This window comes from Rutilus rutilus, assembly GCF_951802725.1.
Source record: "Rutilus rutilus genome assembly, chromosome: 12".
Taxonomy (NCBI): domain Eukaryota; kingdom Metazoa; phylum Chordata; class Actinopteri; order Cypriniformes; family Leuciscidae; genus Rutilus; species Rutilus rutilus.
Window position 1 is genome coordinate 8710293 of NC_140217.1, and position 17635 is coordinate 8727927.

At 38.8% G+C, this 17635-nt stretch overlaps 1 protein-coding gene across 3 annotated transcripts in view; it reads left to right on the forward strand.

Annotated features, from left to right (window-relative positions):
• LOC311301455 (potassium channel, voltage gated eag related subfamily H, member 7) overlaps window positions 1-17635 on the forward strand; it is an 81054-nt gene that overhangs the window by 37670 nt on the left and 25749 nt on the right. For 2 of the 3 annotated variants that reach the window (XM_084426578.1, XM_084426579.1), the window contains exons 4-7: window positions 4127-4588; window positions 8152-8172; window positions 8712-8735; window positions 8978-9192. In XM_084426578.1, coding sequence (XP_084282704.1) covers window positions 4127-4588; window positions 8152-8172; window positions 8712-8735; window positions 8978-9192 — 722 coding nt within the window. The remainder of the gene's footprint in view (window positions 1-4126; window positions 4589-8151; window positions 8173-8711; window positions 8736-8977; window positions 9193-17635) is intronic. The other variant, XM_084426580.1, reaches the window with a different exon arrangement.

The following is a 17635-nucleotide window of genomic DNA, read 5'->3' on the forward strand; positions in this document are numbered from 1 at the left end:
CGTTGCATTCGGAGATTGACAAGTTTCTCCTTTCCACAAGCGCTTGCTCTCCCGTGGCGTCTGTCGTTGCTATGCAACGATGAATATAGGTGCGCCTGGAAAATGCCGTGCGCCTACATTTGGAATAACGAATCTGCACGCGCAAAAAACGCGCTATGTGAACGGCCACTTATGGCAACGTGACATTAGCCTAATCCAAAATATTTCCATATGTGTCTCTTTTCTCCTTTCTTATCAACAAGTGGATTTACAGCCACCACATCAGCAGCACCACCGGTCGCCATGTCTCAGTGCTTAGAGGACGCAACTGCACGCGCTTCGGGCATGCACATGCATCAAGTACCGGGTTTGAGAAAACCTGGTACCGTGACGTTTAAAAAAAAGTACCGGGTCTTTGACAACACTAGTAGCACATATCAACGGCAAAGGGGGGATGTCCTCCTCTAAGCTTCATGCTCTTGCTCACAAGCTATTAACCCTTCAAGGTCTAATGGGGTTTTAAGTCCGCCAGGCACTATGTTAATATTTTGGCTTCTGGAAAGGTCAATTTTCATAGCAGAGTGAAGAGAGTCATATTTCTGGATTCTATAGACCCTCAGCTATAAGGTGGATGCATTGACAATACACTTCTTGAGACACTTGTATGGGTTCTGATGTGATATATCACCAAGAAATACAAAAAACGGAAGTTCAAATTTTTGTTTTTTATTATATAAAAATAGTAAACCATAATGAATAAGGGATTTTACATCAAATATTGATTCCTCAAAGGGTTTAGAACACCTGTAAAAAATTGGGTGAAAAAATATAAAGAAACAAAATAAATATTTACATTTCTGTGACTGTAGTCACCATACGTTTTTTGGGGAAAAACAGAATATTAGGTTAGGTTAGGTATACTTTATTGTCCCAATGGGACATTTGTTTTGGGCTCACGAATACAGCCACTGCATTGTCAAACATATAAAACAAACACATAACATAATAACAGAGAAGAAAGATACACATTTACAATCAAGTAATTGGCCAGAAGCGGTGCTGTGTAGAAAAGGGCGAGCGGTCTGGGTCCTGGGTTCACCAGAAGATGTAGGCTACTCGGCTGCTCTGGGGTTTCCTGATTTAGACTAAAACACACAGATTTTTTTATTAGTTTACATTCCCACATATCAAAAGTTGTACAGCCTTTAGTACAATGTGGTAAATAAAGATTAGCTATTCATCATCATGTGTGTATTTTTTACATCAAGTAAAGAGTCATAGAACTTCTAACTACAAAATTAGTATTTCTATTATCATAGCAATGATGTAAAGTATGATATTAGTAGGCTATCATGTAAATGACACTACTTTAGTAAAAATGATGTAAATGAGAAAATATGAGTAAATACAATGTCTAAACCAAACCCCCTCTCCATTTCAGCTTTATGTAGACAAATAGTACAGGCCTTAGATAAGGCTTACTGCACCATTATTTCTGAAAAGCTACAATAAAATTTCCCTAAAAGCATTACAATAAAATAGACAAGCAAAGTAAACGAAATATAGCTTATTACTATGCAAATGAAGATGTACTACATGCGGCCTAATCTGCAATCTCATTTTAGCAATAAGCTAATGTACTACCGTTTATGTAGCAGACAAAGGCCCATGAATTTTTAAATCTACTTACTAATAGTAATAGCGCACATTATTTGATTACTGCACCGTTATTTCTGACAATAAAATAATTTTAATAAAAAAAAATGACACAATACATATTAGACAATATATTATCAGCAATATTGCCTTCATACTTACTCCTCAAATGGATCGATTCCGTCCAGAATTTTATCCTCTTCATCTGAATCATATCGGTCTGGATCAGATCCGTTATCACTCTCATCGCTCTCAAAAAAAATCATTGCAGCAGCTTGCTCGGCACGAGTCGGCTGTGAATCTTCGTTTGGCCATGTTGATTTTCTGTAAAATCTAACCAGTACAAAAACGTCTATCTCCACAGTAATCCAAATGTATCGTGTCCAAAAACCGTATATAAAAAGATTGTGTCTGAGAAGAAGACGCGCGAGATTTATTACAAACCCCTCCCTTTTTTACGTTCCTAGGACACCTGATAATGTCCTTGTTTGTTTTATATGGGTCTGTGATTGGTTCACACACCAACAGCATTATATATCATTTGATAGGGTAAAGTACCAGTCCTCTGTTTTGCGGTAAAATGCTATAGATTTGCACTCAAATACGGAAGGCTTAATTTTTTTTTTTTTTTTTTTTTTTTTTTTTATTAAATGCTTGTAGAAGATCGGAAGGCTTATCATTCGCGGAAGTCAACACAGTTTACTCATTATTATGCAGACGAATGTCAGCTTTTTCATAGAAAAAAAAGTAAGTTAATACCTTATTCCATTCCGAAGCTATTAATAGATATGTCAGGCATGCGCACTTTGACGCTCTAGAGCGTCAGTCGACTTTGAAGGGTTAATATGGAGCTGGTGGCACTTTCTGTCGTTACGGGCGACCCATGTCCCGGGCATACTGAACAGGGGCGCAGACCTCTTGTCGAGGGGGAACCCACTCTATGGAGACTGGCGCATCCATCCTCGATACTGAGTCTGCTGTGGGAGAGATTTGGCCAGGCTACCGTTGATCTCTTTGCCTCACGTGAAAACGTCATTGTCCTATGTTCTTCTCGCTACTGGATGAGGATGCCCCCTCGTCGTGGACGCACTGGCCCATCAGTGGCCTAACATGTTGCTCTACGTAGTTCCTCCCCTTTGCCTTTTAACACTGACTCTGGTCAGGGTGAGAGAACAAAGCCTGACTGATTTTGGTAGCAGGTGGCCCAAAACACCATGACTTGATTATTCCTCTGCTGTATGCCCAGCTGTGGCCCCTCCCATCACTCTCGGACCTCTTGTCCCAAGCGAACTGGGAAAATTACCATCCTCATCCAGACAGTTGCCCTCTGTGCCTGGCCCATGAGAGGTCAAACTTAAACACACTGGGGTTCCCCTCACGTGTTATTGACACTATTCAGAATGCTAGGGCCTCTTCTACACAGTCCCTTTATGACTGTAAGTGGCGTGTGTTTGAGGAGTGGTGTGAAGGGCACCGGGTGGTATCATATCAGTGCTCAGTTTCTGATATTTTGTGTTTTCTGCAAGACCTTATGGATGTTGGAAAATCTTTCTCTACTATTAAGGTCTATTTAGTGGCTATCATGTCATGTTGGGTTTGAGGCTGCTACGGTGGTGCGCAACACCCTCTTATATTTAGATTTCTGAAGGGTGCATATCGTTCTCTTCCAGTCACTAGAAGAGCGGTTCCAGAGTGGGACCTCTCCATGGTGCTGGAGGCTTTGTCTCAACAGCCTTTTTCTGAAAGTGTGCTGCACTGCTACACCAAATGCTGACCAAGTATTTGAAGGTTGAGCAGCAAGCTCATTGGCTACTGATATAGCAGGAACCAATCAGCTGTGCCCTATAGAGAATGATGTGATTGCAAGCAGATTGAGTTAAGGACCTATCAGCCTCCGCCATCTAGTTTCATGACAGAACTTTGTATTTAATTTAGGCTTTTATTCACATATAAACATTCATCACCACACACAACAGATATGGTAAATGGAAGCTCAAGTATGTTTGCAGGTTCATTCTCGTGTGTAACGCAGTATGTTTGAGCTTCTGCAAGAACCAATGAGGTTTGTTCTCGCGCATCAAACAAGTACGGTTGAACTTTTGTCTATGTTTGCTGATCGATGTTTATATGTGAATAAAAGTTCAATCTGTTCATCATATAAAGCGATCAAGTTTCTTCAGAATTTTTTTACTAAACTGCTCAATTTTTTTACTAAACTGAACTTTTTGAAGCTATAAATTGGTAGTTGTGTGGACTGTCAATGGAGGGACAGAAATCTCTCAGATTTCATTTAAAATATATTTTGTGCTATCGCAAAAACTCCCCTTATCTTGTATCTTGAATTACCCAAGCTCCCATTAATTTACAACCCTGGAGAAGGACATGTATTTTTTATTACATTTTATACAATATAATAAAATTATGCTTCTTTCTGGTTACCTCCCCTGAACTCCTGGTGTCACTTTGTCACTCCTCTGTCACTTTATTGTAGAAAAAGGACGTTTCTTCCGTTTTCGTCTGCCTGCCCCACTAAGCATGCTAGGAGTGAGTAAGCAATCCCTCCCCCAAGAAGACCCGGATGAGGTGACCATTCATTCGGCTGATCAGAATGAGAAACGCTCTTCCTGCTCGTCATCTCTCTCCCTTTCCCTCTCTCCACGTGAACTCCATCCACCAACCGGCGAGAGCTGTAGCCCCTCCTATGGAAATGACACCCGGGCTCTGATTGGCCAGAGTTGTCTGGGGTCATGCTCGCCGATCTCAGGGCCACAGGATCACTCGTCTCCACGGGGCCCCTGGGAACGGATGGACCTCCAGGAGCCTTTGGCGACTGCATCCAGGATGGCATCACAGGCCAGTATGTGCACATTTAGGAGACCATCATCTACACAAGATTTAGAAGGACTCAGTACGCACACACAGAGGACGTACCGTGATCGCCATGCTAGCGAAGGTATGCACACGTTTCTAAATACACAAGCATAAGCTTTTATGAATTTTTATACAACCATTTAGTTTGTAGTTCTAATAAAGTGACTTGATTTGGTAAAATCACAGCAACCAATGAACTGGAAGGTGCAGAAATTAAAAACAGCCACACATACAGTATATGCACACTGTTAACTCATCTTTAGGGGGGTCTTTCTATTCACGTCTGTTGATCCTATTTTATCCGTTGTAATATATGTCCATTGTAATTTCCACTACAATTCTATCATCCTATATATATATATATGCTGCTATTAATTTAGAAACTTTTTTAAATAAAAAAGAAGGTTCTACATATGAATAGGGTAAGATATTTCCTTGAGAATTATACTTGGTTATGGGTGCAGTGTCAGACTTTTACTCAAAGTATCTAGCCAAAAATATACTCGTCAAATTAAGGTTTCCACATTTAACTGTACTTAAATATTTAAAAGTAAAAAATTATCTTTTTTCTTAGCCCTTGAAACTGACTGATGAAATCAAGAGACAGGGCAGTTTTTTTCCTCATTAAAATGAATAATTTTCTCAATGCCTTGACTTTGTAAGGCTCTAGGACACGGCAGGTGTTAAACTTTGACCTATATCCTGAAATGTGTTACCTGAAATTACTGAGCATTAAATTCAACTGCAGCTTGTTTTATAGTTGTTTGGCACTTGAATATCATTGGTTATGAACTGCTATAATTAAATTACTAATTTATTAACTTAATTCAAAAGCATTGCTTTAGGTCAAAGGTATAAAATGTTGCCATGACTGTAGAGATATATCTTCATAAGGACGATTGACTATAGCTCTGAGGCCAATTGAAATTGATTGTAAACGGTTCAAATAAAAATGACAAAGAAGTCAAGGTGGCGAGAAAGTCTGAGTCTTTATTAACTCCAAAATCAAACAGAAAAACACCAAGCTTCTCTCACACCAAGCACAATATAACATTCCATGGGGAAAAGTTCTCTCTCCCCCTGTCCCAGGTGTGCGGGTGCTTATATCCGTCTCTCTGCCATTCACTAGAATTAGAGACAGGTGTTAGTCATTATTCACTTGACCTTTTCATCACCGCTCGTCTCCGCACCTGTTCCCCCGCTGCAGACCACGCCCCCCTCGCCACATTGATTTTATTTTTAAATAAAAGTGCAGTAAAATTCACAGGAACGTCATGTGACTTGTTAGTTTAGTAAAACAGACAAAATATGTCTTTTAAAGAAGATTATAGATTCCCATCATGATAACCAGTGAAATATGTAGCTTGTACTTGAAGGCCTTTTACTTTGAAGTAAAAATGCATGTTTCATTAGTACTCTAGAATAAATTCCCCAAAATAATACTTAATGAAGTACCATTATTCAATTTATAACCCTGATATCCATTGCTTTTAATCTGAATTAAACGTGCCATATAAAATATACATTTTAATATGAAAAAGACCATCATATTAAATATGCACACATTTACATATAATATCAAAATTTATATAGAGTCTTACCCTTTTGTTTTAATGTTGTCATTTTGTTTCATGTGATAATTTTGATTTGTAATTGTCAAAACTAAGGATCTTTATTGACCAAAATATATAATAAAACTTGGAAAAAGATTTCCAGTAAACCATCTCACAGCATTATCATTTAAGCACAATTTAAAACTAGTGGTCTCTACATAATATAAAATATGAAAGCGTACATTTGTGGTAACACTTTAGTGTCCTTTTTACACATTACATGTAGTTACTAATAACTAAAATTATGCATAATTACATGCAACTAATCGTAACCCTATAGAAAGTACATTTAGTTAATTAATATTACTAAGTATTTATGTATGTATGTATAATTACAAGGACACCTTAAAATTAGACACCTTAACCACATTTGCTATATGAGCAAAAATGCCACTTTAAATGGGGTCATGATATGGATTTTTTATATATATATATATATGTTCCTTAAGGTTCTCTTATAATCTTAATAAAAAAATTTGCACAAAAAACAAAACAAATATATATGTGTAAAAACTATTATTTTCAACAGTCATTCTTACGCTCTGTCTGAAATGATCTGTTTTAAGTGGTTGACTCCTTTAAGGCTTGTCAGTAAACGGCCACTGTTATGATTTGCATCACTGCATAGGAAACAGTATCAACACCCACTCGCTATTACACGCGAGTAAGTGTTTTAAGAACCTTATCCATATAAAACCGTTATTTACAGACAAAGCATTGTGACATTGTTTACTTGCGGCAGGGCCGGCTCTAGCCCTTTGGTTGCCCTAGGCAAGATTGAGTTTTTGCAACTGTAAATTGTTTATACACAAATTCTACAAAGAATGTTCAAGGATATTTACCAAATTGGATTAATTTAAGCAAATTATGACCATTAAACTGGTTTAACTATACCTTCTACAAACAAATGTGCTATTATGGATAATGTATGTACCACTACAAAATTAAAATATTTAAGTTCTTTTAGTTCTATCTCAAATAATAAAATATTAACAGTTGTTTCTGCCATTTCTATTCACCTTCAAAGTAACTAGCTAGCAAACTAGCTTAGTGACAGCAATGAAACGTCCAATATTAGGTGATGTAGGCTACAATACTAAGTAAATTTATCTCATTGGACACCTTAATAGCTAAGATGAGAAGACTTACTCTATACTGAGCTTTATTTTTTATCTTCTTCCTTTCTCCGTTTTCGTCCCTGTGCACCAGAGGTTTAGACCGCTTCATTTTCGATCAACGCGCCAGCAGCTGAGCACTTCCCTAACGTAACGTAACGCAACCCTCCCGGCCCCGCCAATCCAGAAATGGTCGACAAAAATCATAAATTCAATCTAATAAGTAATTAAACGTGTGGTTGAGGGGCGCCCTTTGATCATGTTTAATAAACATGTTTTATTTCGCGTTTCGTTCTAATTTTATGATTAATATGGGAAGTAGATAGGGCGACACTAGAGTGCGTGCGCGCCCCCAACACATGTGTCGCCCTAGGCAACCGCCTAGTTCGCCTATAGCAATCGCCGGCCCTGACTTGCGGTTTGTGATGTAGCTGCTGTCAGATCTAGTACAGTTGGCTGCTTCATCTTTCAACAAAAGTTTCTTTGCAAACTCTCCATTACATTGTGCCTCATTTACAAAACAACATGCAGTCAAATAATCATATAATATAAACATATAATCCTCCAACTTATTCCATGATGCCACTGAAAATTAACCCTCCATCCTGACGCTGATGTCCTTCTGAAGTTACTACAGAAATAAGCGAATTAAAATAAATATGTTTTTCTTACTATGTTTTCTAAATGTAGCAGCAATATTGGGGAAATTCACAATTGTTAAATCCACCCAAAATCATTATTTATAGTTCCTCCCCACCTACATTATTTATTGTCTTTATGAACCTACTTTCCATTAGGTACATCTCACACATAGTTTAAACACCTAATAGATCTCACCTATCACTGATGGTTTTGACTGCCTTTCACTGTCTTTCTCTCCTTTCACCCTGTCCATCTGTGATCTATTGCTCTCTCAGATAATGGGCGTAGTATTAAAGGTAACAGAGCTGTTACTCAGCACATGCCTGCCTGCCTGTCTGTATGAAGCATGCTCGGGCTTACACTGAATGCTCCCGAAATGCATCAAATTTACAATCACAGAATACTTTCAAAGAAAATACTGATAAATAAGTGTACATGTTACAGAGGGACAGAGGAAACATTTGCATGCATAATGTCTTATGTGACATGAAAGTGCATGGGATAGAAATCACTTTTTTTAAGAACTAAGTTTCAGCTTTTGCAGCTTCTTCTGTCTTTTTATTCTTCCTCTCCCTTTTCTTTTTCTAAATCTCTCTTTCTGAACCTACATGGTTTTCACAGGAGAATGGATTGTTTAGATTCTTGTAGTATTCTTATCATAAATCCTTTAAATTTACAAGACTGTGGACCATTTTAGTTCAGCGATCTGTTTACATCAGTAAAGTTCTTGAGATGATACCAGATTCTCCTAAACTTTGACCTCCTGACTTTTTCAAAAGTTAAATCATTTTCTGCTCCCCTTCCCTCTCTCTTTCGCTCTCTTCTTATTGGCTAGTGTCGCGCTCTTGGATGGCTGGGGGTATGGCTAGAGCTTCACTTCTTTGATTTAATCGTTGGCATGTCTCTGTCGTCTGTGCGTCTGCTGTCTTTGTATTTGTGTTTGCAATTGTCTTGCAATTGTTGTTGTTAGTGATGATTTTAATAATACTGGTCTGGAAATGCAGATTCTTAAAATAAACAGTGTTGATGTCACTATTAATGTGAGTCCTGCTGAATGAGAGAGCATTTACATTGCTCATAATTTGTGTGTATGTGCTTCAGGTCCATTTAATCAGATCAAGTCCAGCCTTCTGGGCTCCACGTCTGACTCAAACCTCACCAAGTACAGCACCATCAACAAGATCCCTCTCATCACTCTGAACTTCTCAGAGACAAACAATGACAAGCGGGCATCATCTCCGCATTCCTCAGAGAAAACCATCATCGCACCAAAGGTCAAAGATCGGACACACAACGTCACAGAGAAGGTCACACAGGTGAGAGATGTTTACAATTATAAATGCAACACCCAAACAAAGTGGAGTCAACAAAGTGCTTTCACAAAGGCTATTAATTACTATTAAATTCTACATTAGTGTCTCTCTATTGGAAAGTCAGACATATAAAAGGTTGTTTTAATAATTATAGAAACCAGGCCTGCAGCTGGGAGTAAAAGTAAATAACAGGACTAACACAGACACACACACACACACACACACACTATATCAGTGGTTCCCAAGCTGGGGGGCACGACAAGGCTAAGGGATATTGTACAGTCAGCAGATTGTTATGCAAAAGAAACCTCTTCAGGGTGATACAAGCCCCCACTGCGTAATTGTCCCGCTTATTATGCAGCTATTTGATTAATTTGACATTTATTACCTCAGGACTCGCAGTACCCACTTGAGTGGTCTGTTATCGGTTGTAGCGTTTTTTGTCGGGCAATAACAGACCACTAGATGGAGCGGTTGAAGAATAAGAATTGAGTATTGCTGGAAGCCCTGTAAAATAAATGAATGATGCATGATTATGCACTAAGCAAGTTTGTGAAAGCACTGCTAGTGCCAGGTAAACATAATTCGTAAAACTTAAAAATTATTCACAAATACCAAAACAGCCTGTCCAGAAGTAGAACCCATTATAATCAGTGATGCTGTCTACTGGATGCGGTGTGACGCAACAGGACAATCCCTGACAGTAAACTGATAACCCATTCTATTTCTGACATATTTCCGATTTGCAACGCTCATTTTTCCGTTTCCAGTAGACAGTCCGGCGCAGTTCGGCCGTCAAGTCCGCTGCAGTGAAAAGACAATATGACGAGGCATATCTTGCCCTCGGATTCACCAGTACAACGGTTGGTAATGAAGAGAGACCACAGTGTGTTACGTGCCTCAAAATATGAACTTCTGACAATATGAAGTCAAACAAGTTAAGACGCCACCTAGTGACTAAACATCACAAACACAGAGAGAAATCTGTTGATGTTGAGAAGTTGTAGTACTGTATCAATTACAATATTTTAAATTAATCCTTTAGAATTTTGCAATCAAGGTCATGTCTGAGAGTGTCTTTATGTGGGTGCATCTATATTCATCAAAGAATCCTGCAAAAAATAGTTACCTCAAAAATTTAGAGCAGCACTGCTGTTTTCAGCATTTATAATAATCAGAAATGTTTCTAAAGCAGCAAGTCAGCATATTAGAATGATTTCTGAAGGATCATGTGACACTGAAGATTGGAGTAATGATGCTGGAAATTCAGCTTTGCCACCACAGGATAAATTAAATGGTAAATTATACATGTGAATACATTTGTCATAAAGTAGTTCTCCCTCCATAAAATGTGTCTTCCTAAACTTTCAACAAAATGTTATAACCAATTCTCCAAATTAATATTTAGTAATTTTTTTTATGTAATGTTGGAACCTCTCTCAAAACATTGCAAAACAAGTAATTTATATAATTAAAGGTGCACTATTTAACTTTTTTCCCTAGCGGGATGGTTTTTCGTGGGAAATTGCGTACAGAGGAGAATCTGCTGGCAAAAAGAGAATGCAACAGAGCTCGTAATAAAACGAAAATAGACATTGGCTTGTCTTTTCCGAGATGGCGAGAACTGAGGTATTTGAAGTAAAGTAAAAGCAACAGGGAGACAAGTGATTAAGGTATTTTATTGATAAACTGCCATATGTAGCTTTCTAACAGAGTTAGAAAAAAGGGTCATTTCATTATGGGTTGTTGTAGCGCTGTGCTTGAATTTATTTTCAAGGAAGTACTGTGTCTATTAACGGGTATAGCTACAGTAATATCTTCAGCTATTCAGCTTGAGATCCTTTCTATCCAAACTGGTTATATCTCTTAAGCCTACTGGTGACTGTTTTATGAACAGTATGATAACCATATTCATCCGCACAGTCATGCAGAGCCTAAGCACAACCAAAACAATGTTCTCCTGCAAATTTTTTATTTTGTTATTTAACCACTAGAGGGCCAAAGTTACATAGTGTACCATTAATTTAGTGAGCCCACAGTAGAGGTCTTCACAGTGAACCCGAGACCTGTCGACCCGGGACCCGACCCGGTCTATATTTTAAATGATCAGCCGGGTCCGGGTCGGGTCCGAATCTATTACTTCGGGTCCCGGGTCTGTTTAACATTGTGTGTAATACCCGTGCGATCGGAGTCATCAGATCAGACTCGGAGAAAACCCGGTCGTGATTAGACACTGCTTGTGTTTTTTTGTAACTTGCAACTTGTAAAATTAGGACACTCAAAATAAATTGCGTTAAAAAGAATTTTGTTCTTTTGAATCTTTGTTCTTGTCATTGTTTCTATGGCAACCAGTTACCAGAGCTTCAGTGAGGGACCGCCAAACCACGCTTTAGATTTTACAATATAAATTAACAACCGTCTTGTTTAATCTTAAAGTTTTAGTGGTCAGATTAGGACTCGATGCAGAGCAGAGAGCACGGAGATGATAGCAAATAAATAACGTCAGCGGCCATGGCACTGAACGAGCAATCGTTATTATAGTTCAAAAGGGCAAACAGTCAAAGTTATTATGCGAGTTAACTCGAGTCAGAATGTAAGTTACATGTGCAAAGTTGCACTTGTCATCCGTCACCGTGACATCAAGTGGACTTAATGAAATAATGAGTGAATTAAGCTTGGACTTGGAATATCGAGAGGAATAACATGAATAACTTTCTTGTCGGAGGATTGTAATGCATGATCACAGCCAGTCAGGTAACGTTACAAGGAAGGGAGAGGAGACTACTACGCTACCACGGCTCCTTAAATTAAGACAAAAAGTTGTATTTTTCGCAACAGGTTTATTGACTTGTAATAGCAGTTTAAGGTGGAATATGTGACAATCGGGTCCAGTCGGGTCTGTGTCTTCCCAGCGGTTTCGGGTCCAGCTTTGAAATAATAGACGGGTCCGGGTCGGGTCCGGTTAGGCATTTCTCGGATCTGCACGGGTCCAGGTCCAGCTTTTGAAATAATAGACGGGTCCGGGTCGGTTCGTTGTAGCACATTACGGGTCTCTTTCGGGTTCGGGCACGAATTTTTGGACCCGTGAAGACCTCTAGCCCACAGTACACCTCTCTTCATTGGCTTCTGGTCACTGCCAACGTCAAGTTCAACTTGTGCACAGAACTTGCCTCCATTGCCTCTTACAAATTTACGTCCACTTTGAAGCCTGAAGTTGTTGAATGAGTGGCGAGTACCATTATGGAAAGGCATGAAATCATGTTCCCAAACATTCATGGTTCCTCTTTAGAGAAATGATCTTTTGAACCCTACCCAGACACCCAAATCCCTTGCGATAATCAAGAAATGGCTGAAATATTCACTCTTTCACTCTTAACTGCATCTTGCTGATGTTGACTCTAAAAAAAAACTTCACCATTCACCTTCACTTTCACCATTTGTTAAATCCTTCCCTGTTCTAACCTGTACTCTTTTAGACAATGTTTGAAAGTTTATGTTTAGCACTTCTTTTGATCAAGGTTTTTTTTATTGTTTTCAAATTATACAGAAAGAACAAAGATATACAAAACTCAACTCCCCATCCCTCATACACCAGACAAAAACATAAAGATACTATACATAATCAGGCGTCCATAAAGAGATAGTTACAATAAATAAACAACATGAAGTAAGTGTGAATAATATCCCCCCCCCCCCCTTCTTTTACAATGTCATATTGTCTGCTTTCATTCCCTCCACAAAATTTTGAAAAGGTTGCCAAATATTATAAAATGCCCCAGTAGACCCTCTGACTGTATACCTAATTTTCTCCAGCTTAAGATGGTACATAACTTCTCTTATCCATTGACTAAATGTAGGTGGCAAAGGGTCTTTCCATTTAATCAGTATCAATCTTCTAGCCAGAAGAGAACAGAAGGCCAATATTTTAATTTTACTTTTAGTAAAACTTGTATTTTCATGGGCCACACCAAACAATGCAATAAATGGGGATGGCTCTACTACCTCTCCAAATAGCCCAGAGAAGGTCTCGAAGATATTAGTCCAGAACATGTAAAGTTTTGGACATGTCCAAAACATATGCAGTAGTGTTGCGGGAGCCTGCCTGCATCTATCACATGTGGAATCTATGTTAGCTATAATCTTAGAAAGTCTGACTTTAGACCAATGCAAACGGTGCACAATTTTAAACTGTATTACAGCATGTCTTAGGCAAATGGATGATGTAAAGATTCCCTGTATTATTTTGTGCCAGACTTCCTCTGAGATTAGTTCATCCAAATCTTCCTCCCATTTATTTTTGAGTGAACTTAAAGGTGTTGAATCATAAATGCTGAGTAATTCATAGATCCTACTTATAGCCTGTTTTTGGACTGATTTACATTCAAAAATTGAGTCCAATAAAGAAATTGAAGGGCATGATGGGAAATAATCAGAATTCAATGCTACAAAATTTCCAAGTTGCAAATACCTATAGAAATGTGACTTGGGAATGTTAAATTTCTGTGCCAACTGTTCAAATGATGCAAAATTGCCATCAATATAAAGTTCAGACATTGAGACCACACCCTTTCTTGCCCAAACCTCGAAAGCATCGTCCATCATTGATGGAGCAAACATGACATTTTTAACAATTGGTGCAGCCTGTGATAAATCTTTAAGGGAAAATGATCGCCTAAACTGATTCCAAATTTTAACTGAATGTATAACAACTGGATTAGAAGTTAAGCTAGAGATTGGCTGTGTGAATGGTATTTTAGAACATAATAAAGCTGTTAAAGACGTAGACCCAACTGAGGCCCTCTCCAGAGTCGTCCAGGCAGGGACAGTGATGTCATTCCTTAACCAGAACAGCAGAGCCCTTATGTTGGCTGCCCAATAATAATACATGAAATTTGGAAGTGCCATCCCTCCTTTTGTACGAGGTCTCTGCAATATACTTCTTTTAATTCTTGGTATTTTTTTGTTCCAAATAAAAGTCGATATCTGATTATTTAATTTGGAGAAGAAAGATTTTGTTAAAAAAAACGGGAGGCATTGAAAGATATATAAAAACTTGGGCAGTACATTCATCTTTACTGTATTAATTCTTCCACCCAATGAGAGAGGGAGGTGATCCCATCGCTCAAAATCTTGTTTTAGATTAGTTAAGAGAGGTGGGTAGTTGGCCCCATACAAGTCTTTATACTTGTGCATAACCCAAACCCCAAGATACTTCAGTTTTTTAAGGCTAATTTTGAAGGGAACTGAGCGTAAAGATAATAGGCTGACCCCATCACCAACAGGCATTAGTTCACTTTTCTGGATATTAACTTTATAGCCAGATATTTTGCCGAATTCTGTAAGTAGAGTCAACAATTTGGGAAGACTTGACAGGGGTTGTGACAGGTATAATAACATATGATCCGCATAAAGCGAAACCTTATGTTCCAATCCTGCCCGCTGGATACCCTTGATATCAGCCCTTTGTCTCAAAGCTAAAGCAAGTGGTTCCATTGCGACTGCAAATAGAAGTGGGGACAAAGGGCATCCCTGTCTCGTGCCGCGTTGAAGCTCAAAATAAGCAGATAGATTATTATTAGTGCGCACAGCAGCCAATGGAGACGTGTATAAAAGTTTGATCCATGATATGAGCTTACGACCAAATCCAAACCTCTCCAGTGTGTTGAAAAGATAACCCCACTCCACCCGGTCAAACGCCTTTTCCGCATCCAGTGAAAGCACTACCTCTGGTGTACCGGGCGGAGAGGGGCCATAAAGAATGTTCAGAAGTCGTCTAATGTTAAAGAACGAATGACGATCCTTAATAAAACCTGTTTGGTCAGGTGATATGACGAAGGGAAGCGCTCCCTCTAAACGTCGTGCAAGGACCTTAGCGAGCACTTTAGCGTCAGTGTTTAGAAGGGAGATTGGACGAAATGAGCTGCACTCAAGAGGGTTTTTGTCTTTTTTGAGAATTAATGAAATAGTTGCCTGACGCATGGTTGGTGGTAGGATTTTTGATGAAAGCGACTCTTTAAAAACTGATAACAATAAAGGGGAAAGCTGTTCTGAGAATTTTTTTAAGAAATCTGTTGGAAAACCATCCGGTCCCGGTGATTTGCCACTCTGCATAGATCTAATTGCTAATGTTATCTCTTCCACCGTGAGGTCTTCTTCCAATTCAGCAGCCCTCACTGGATCTATAGAGGGAATATGTATATTTTAAAAAAAAACTTCCGGCGAATGAGGGTCGACACATAAATCGGATGTATACAGTGACTGGTAAAAAATTTTGAAACAGGAATTAATTTTTAAGCTATCAGTATTTTTTAAGCCTTGCTCATCATTAATTACAGGAATGGACTGATTGGCAATCCGTTGCCTCAGCTGATGTGCAAGTATTCGCCCAGCCTTGTCCCCATGTTCATAACCCACGTACCGCGATTTAGAAATGAGACACTCAGCCTGCCTCGTTGACAGGAGATCAAATTCAGTTTGCAATAGTATACGCTTTTTCATTGTATCTGCAGAGGGCAGATGACTATATAGCCTATCTAGTTGCAGTATTTCATCCGCCAACTCCTTAAGGCGTGCAGTGTTGTTTTTATTCTTATTTGCACAATATGAAATTATCTGGCCCCGTAAATATGCCTTAAGTGACTCCCATATAGTTGAAGAGGACATCCCTGGCGTTCGATTGATCTCAAGGAATGATGTAATCTCAGTGGAAATTAATTTAGTGAAAGTTTCTTCTGCTAGAAGCAGAGAATTGAATCTCCAGGGACGGTAGCTGGACTGTGTATTAGGGATACGCATTTTCATAACTAGGAGACCGTGATCAGATATAACTATAGCTTCGTAATCACACTTGGTAATGAGAGGAAGAAGTCTTTTATCCAGAAAAAAATTATCTATACGGGAATAGGTCTTATGGACAGAGGAAAAGAAAGAATATTCTCTGGAAGTAGGGTTGCGAAACCGCCAAACATCAGCTATGCCATATGATTTAAGAAAAAGTTTAATTGAACGTGCTGATTTGGACAGGGGAGCTTTTTTGAGCGAACTACGGTCTAAGACAGGGGAGAGTGTACAATTTGTGTCACCACCAAGAATAAGGTGGTGTGATGTCATATTTGGTAACTGAGAAAAAAGATTGGAAAAAAACGCTGGGTTATCCCAGTTTGGTGCATAAATATTGACCAGGATGACTGGAAAAGAATAAAGCTGCCCCACCACAATTACATATCGCCCCAAAGAATCAGCCTCTACATTAGTCACAGTAAATGGCACATTTTTCTTGATGAGTATGGCAGCACCTCTAGCTTTTGAATGAAAATTAGAGTGATATATCTGTCCCTCCCAACTCCCTCTAAGTCTGAAATGATCCGTTGTACGTAGGTGGGTCTCCTGAAGGAATGCGATATCTACATCAAGTTGCTTTAAATGTGCAAATACTTTTTTACGTTTCACTGGATGATTAAGAGATTTAACGTTCCAACTCACCAAGTTGACTGAACAGCCATTAAACCCTTTGGAAATATTGATGACAGCCATGTTAAGGGGAAATAGTTATATATATATGAAAACTGTAGAAGCTTCGTGACAGCAAATGAAAATTAATATGGACATCTGACAGAATAAGTCTGGTAGGTAAACAAAACTGGTAAACCACCCTGCCCCCTCCCCCTCCCCCCTCCCCCCTCTAGCATCTACAAGAACATGGTGAGCACAATACCCTTCAAAAACAAATCCACACATTAAGTGTTTGTGTTTGGGAACACTATAGAGCCAACAGCTCAGGCCCCGCCATACTAAAGTAACTCAAATAACGCATTATGATATTATATCATAAAATCTGCTGCATAATACAATGACAGAAATAATAATGATAACAATAAAATAAAGTAAATCTAATGACATTGGTCAAGGCAATAATACGCTTCCCATGAATAACTGAGCAACACAGGCTCTCAACTAAGAGTGCACCTTATTGTTTTGCATGAGAAACATGAAAACAAGAATGGAAACCTTAACCGTGTAGCTGTTCATTATAGAATCAGTGGTATTAACATAAAGAGCAGAGTTATTCAAATAAATATTATCCTGTCAAATTGTCCTTGGAATGCATAAGTCTCTTACTCATGACTGAGTAGCACAATCCTACTCTCATGGGTGGAACTAAAAATAATGAAAACGAACAAGTTCTTAATACTCCAATGGGGTAGGATTTAAGTTAGGACAACGCATAAATGGATAGAAGATAGTCTCTGCATTATTTTCAAGCCTCTGTGGGGATAATGTTCTTCTTGACATACCTCATAGCTTCTTCTGCATCTGTGAATTCTTTTTCTTTACCGTTATGTGAAATACGTAGACGGGCTGGGAATAAGATGCCAAACCGGACGCCCTGACGAGTACGCAGTAATTTCCGAACCTCCGTGAACGCAGCCCTGGCCTTGGCGACGCT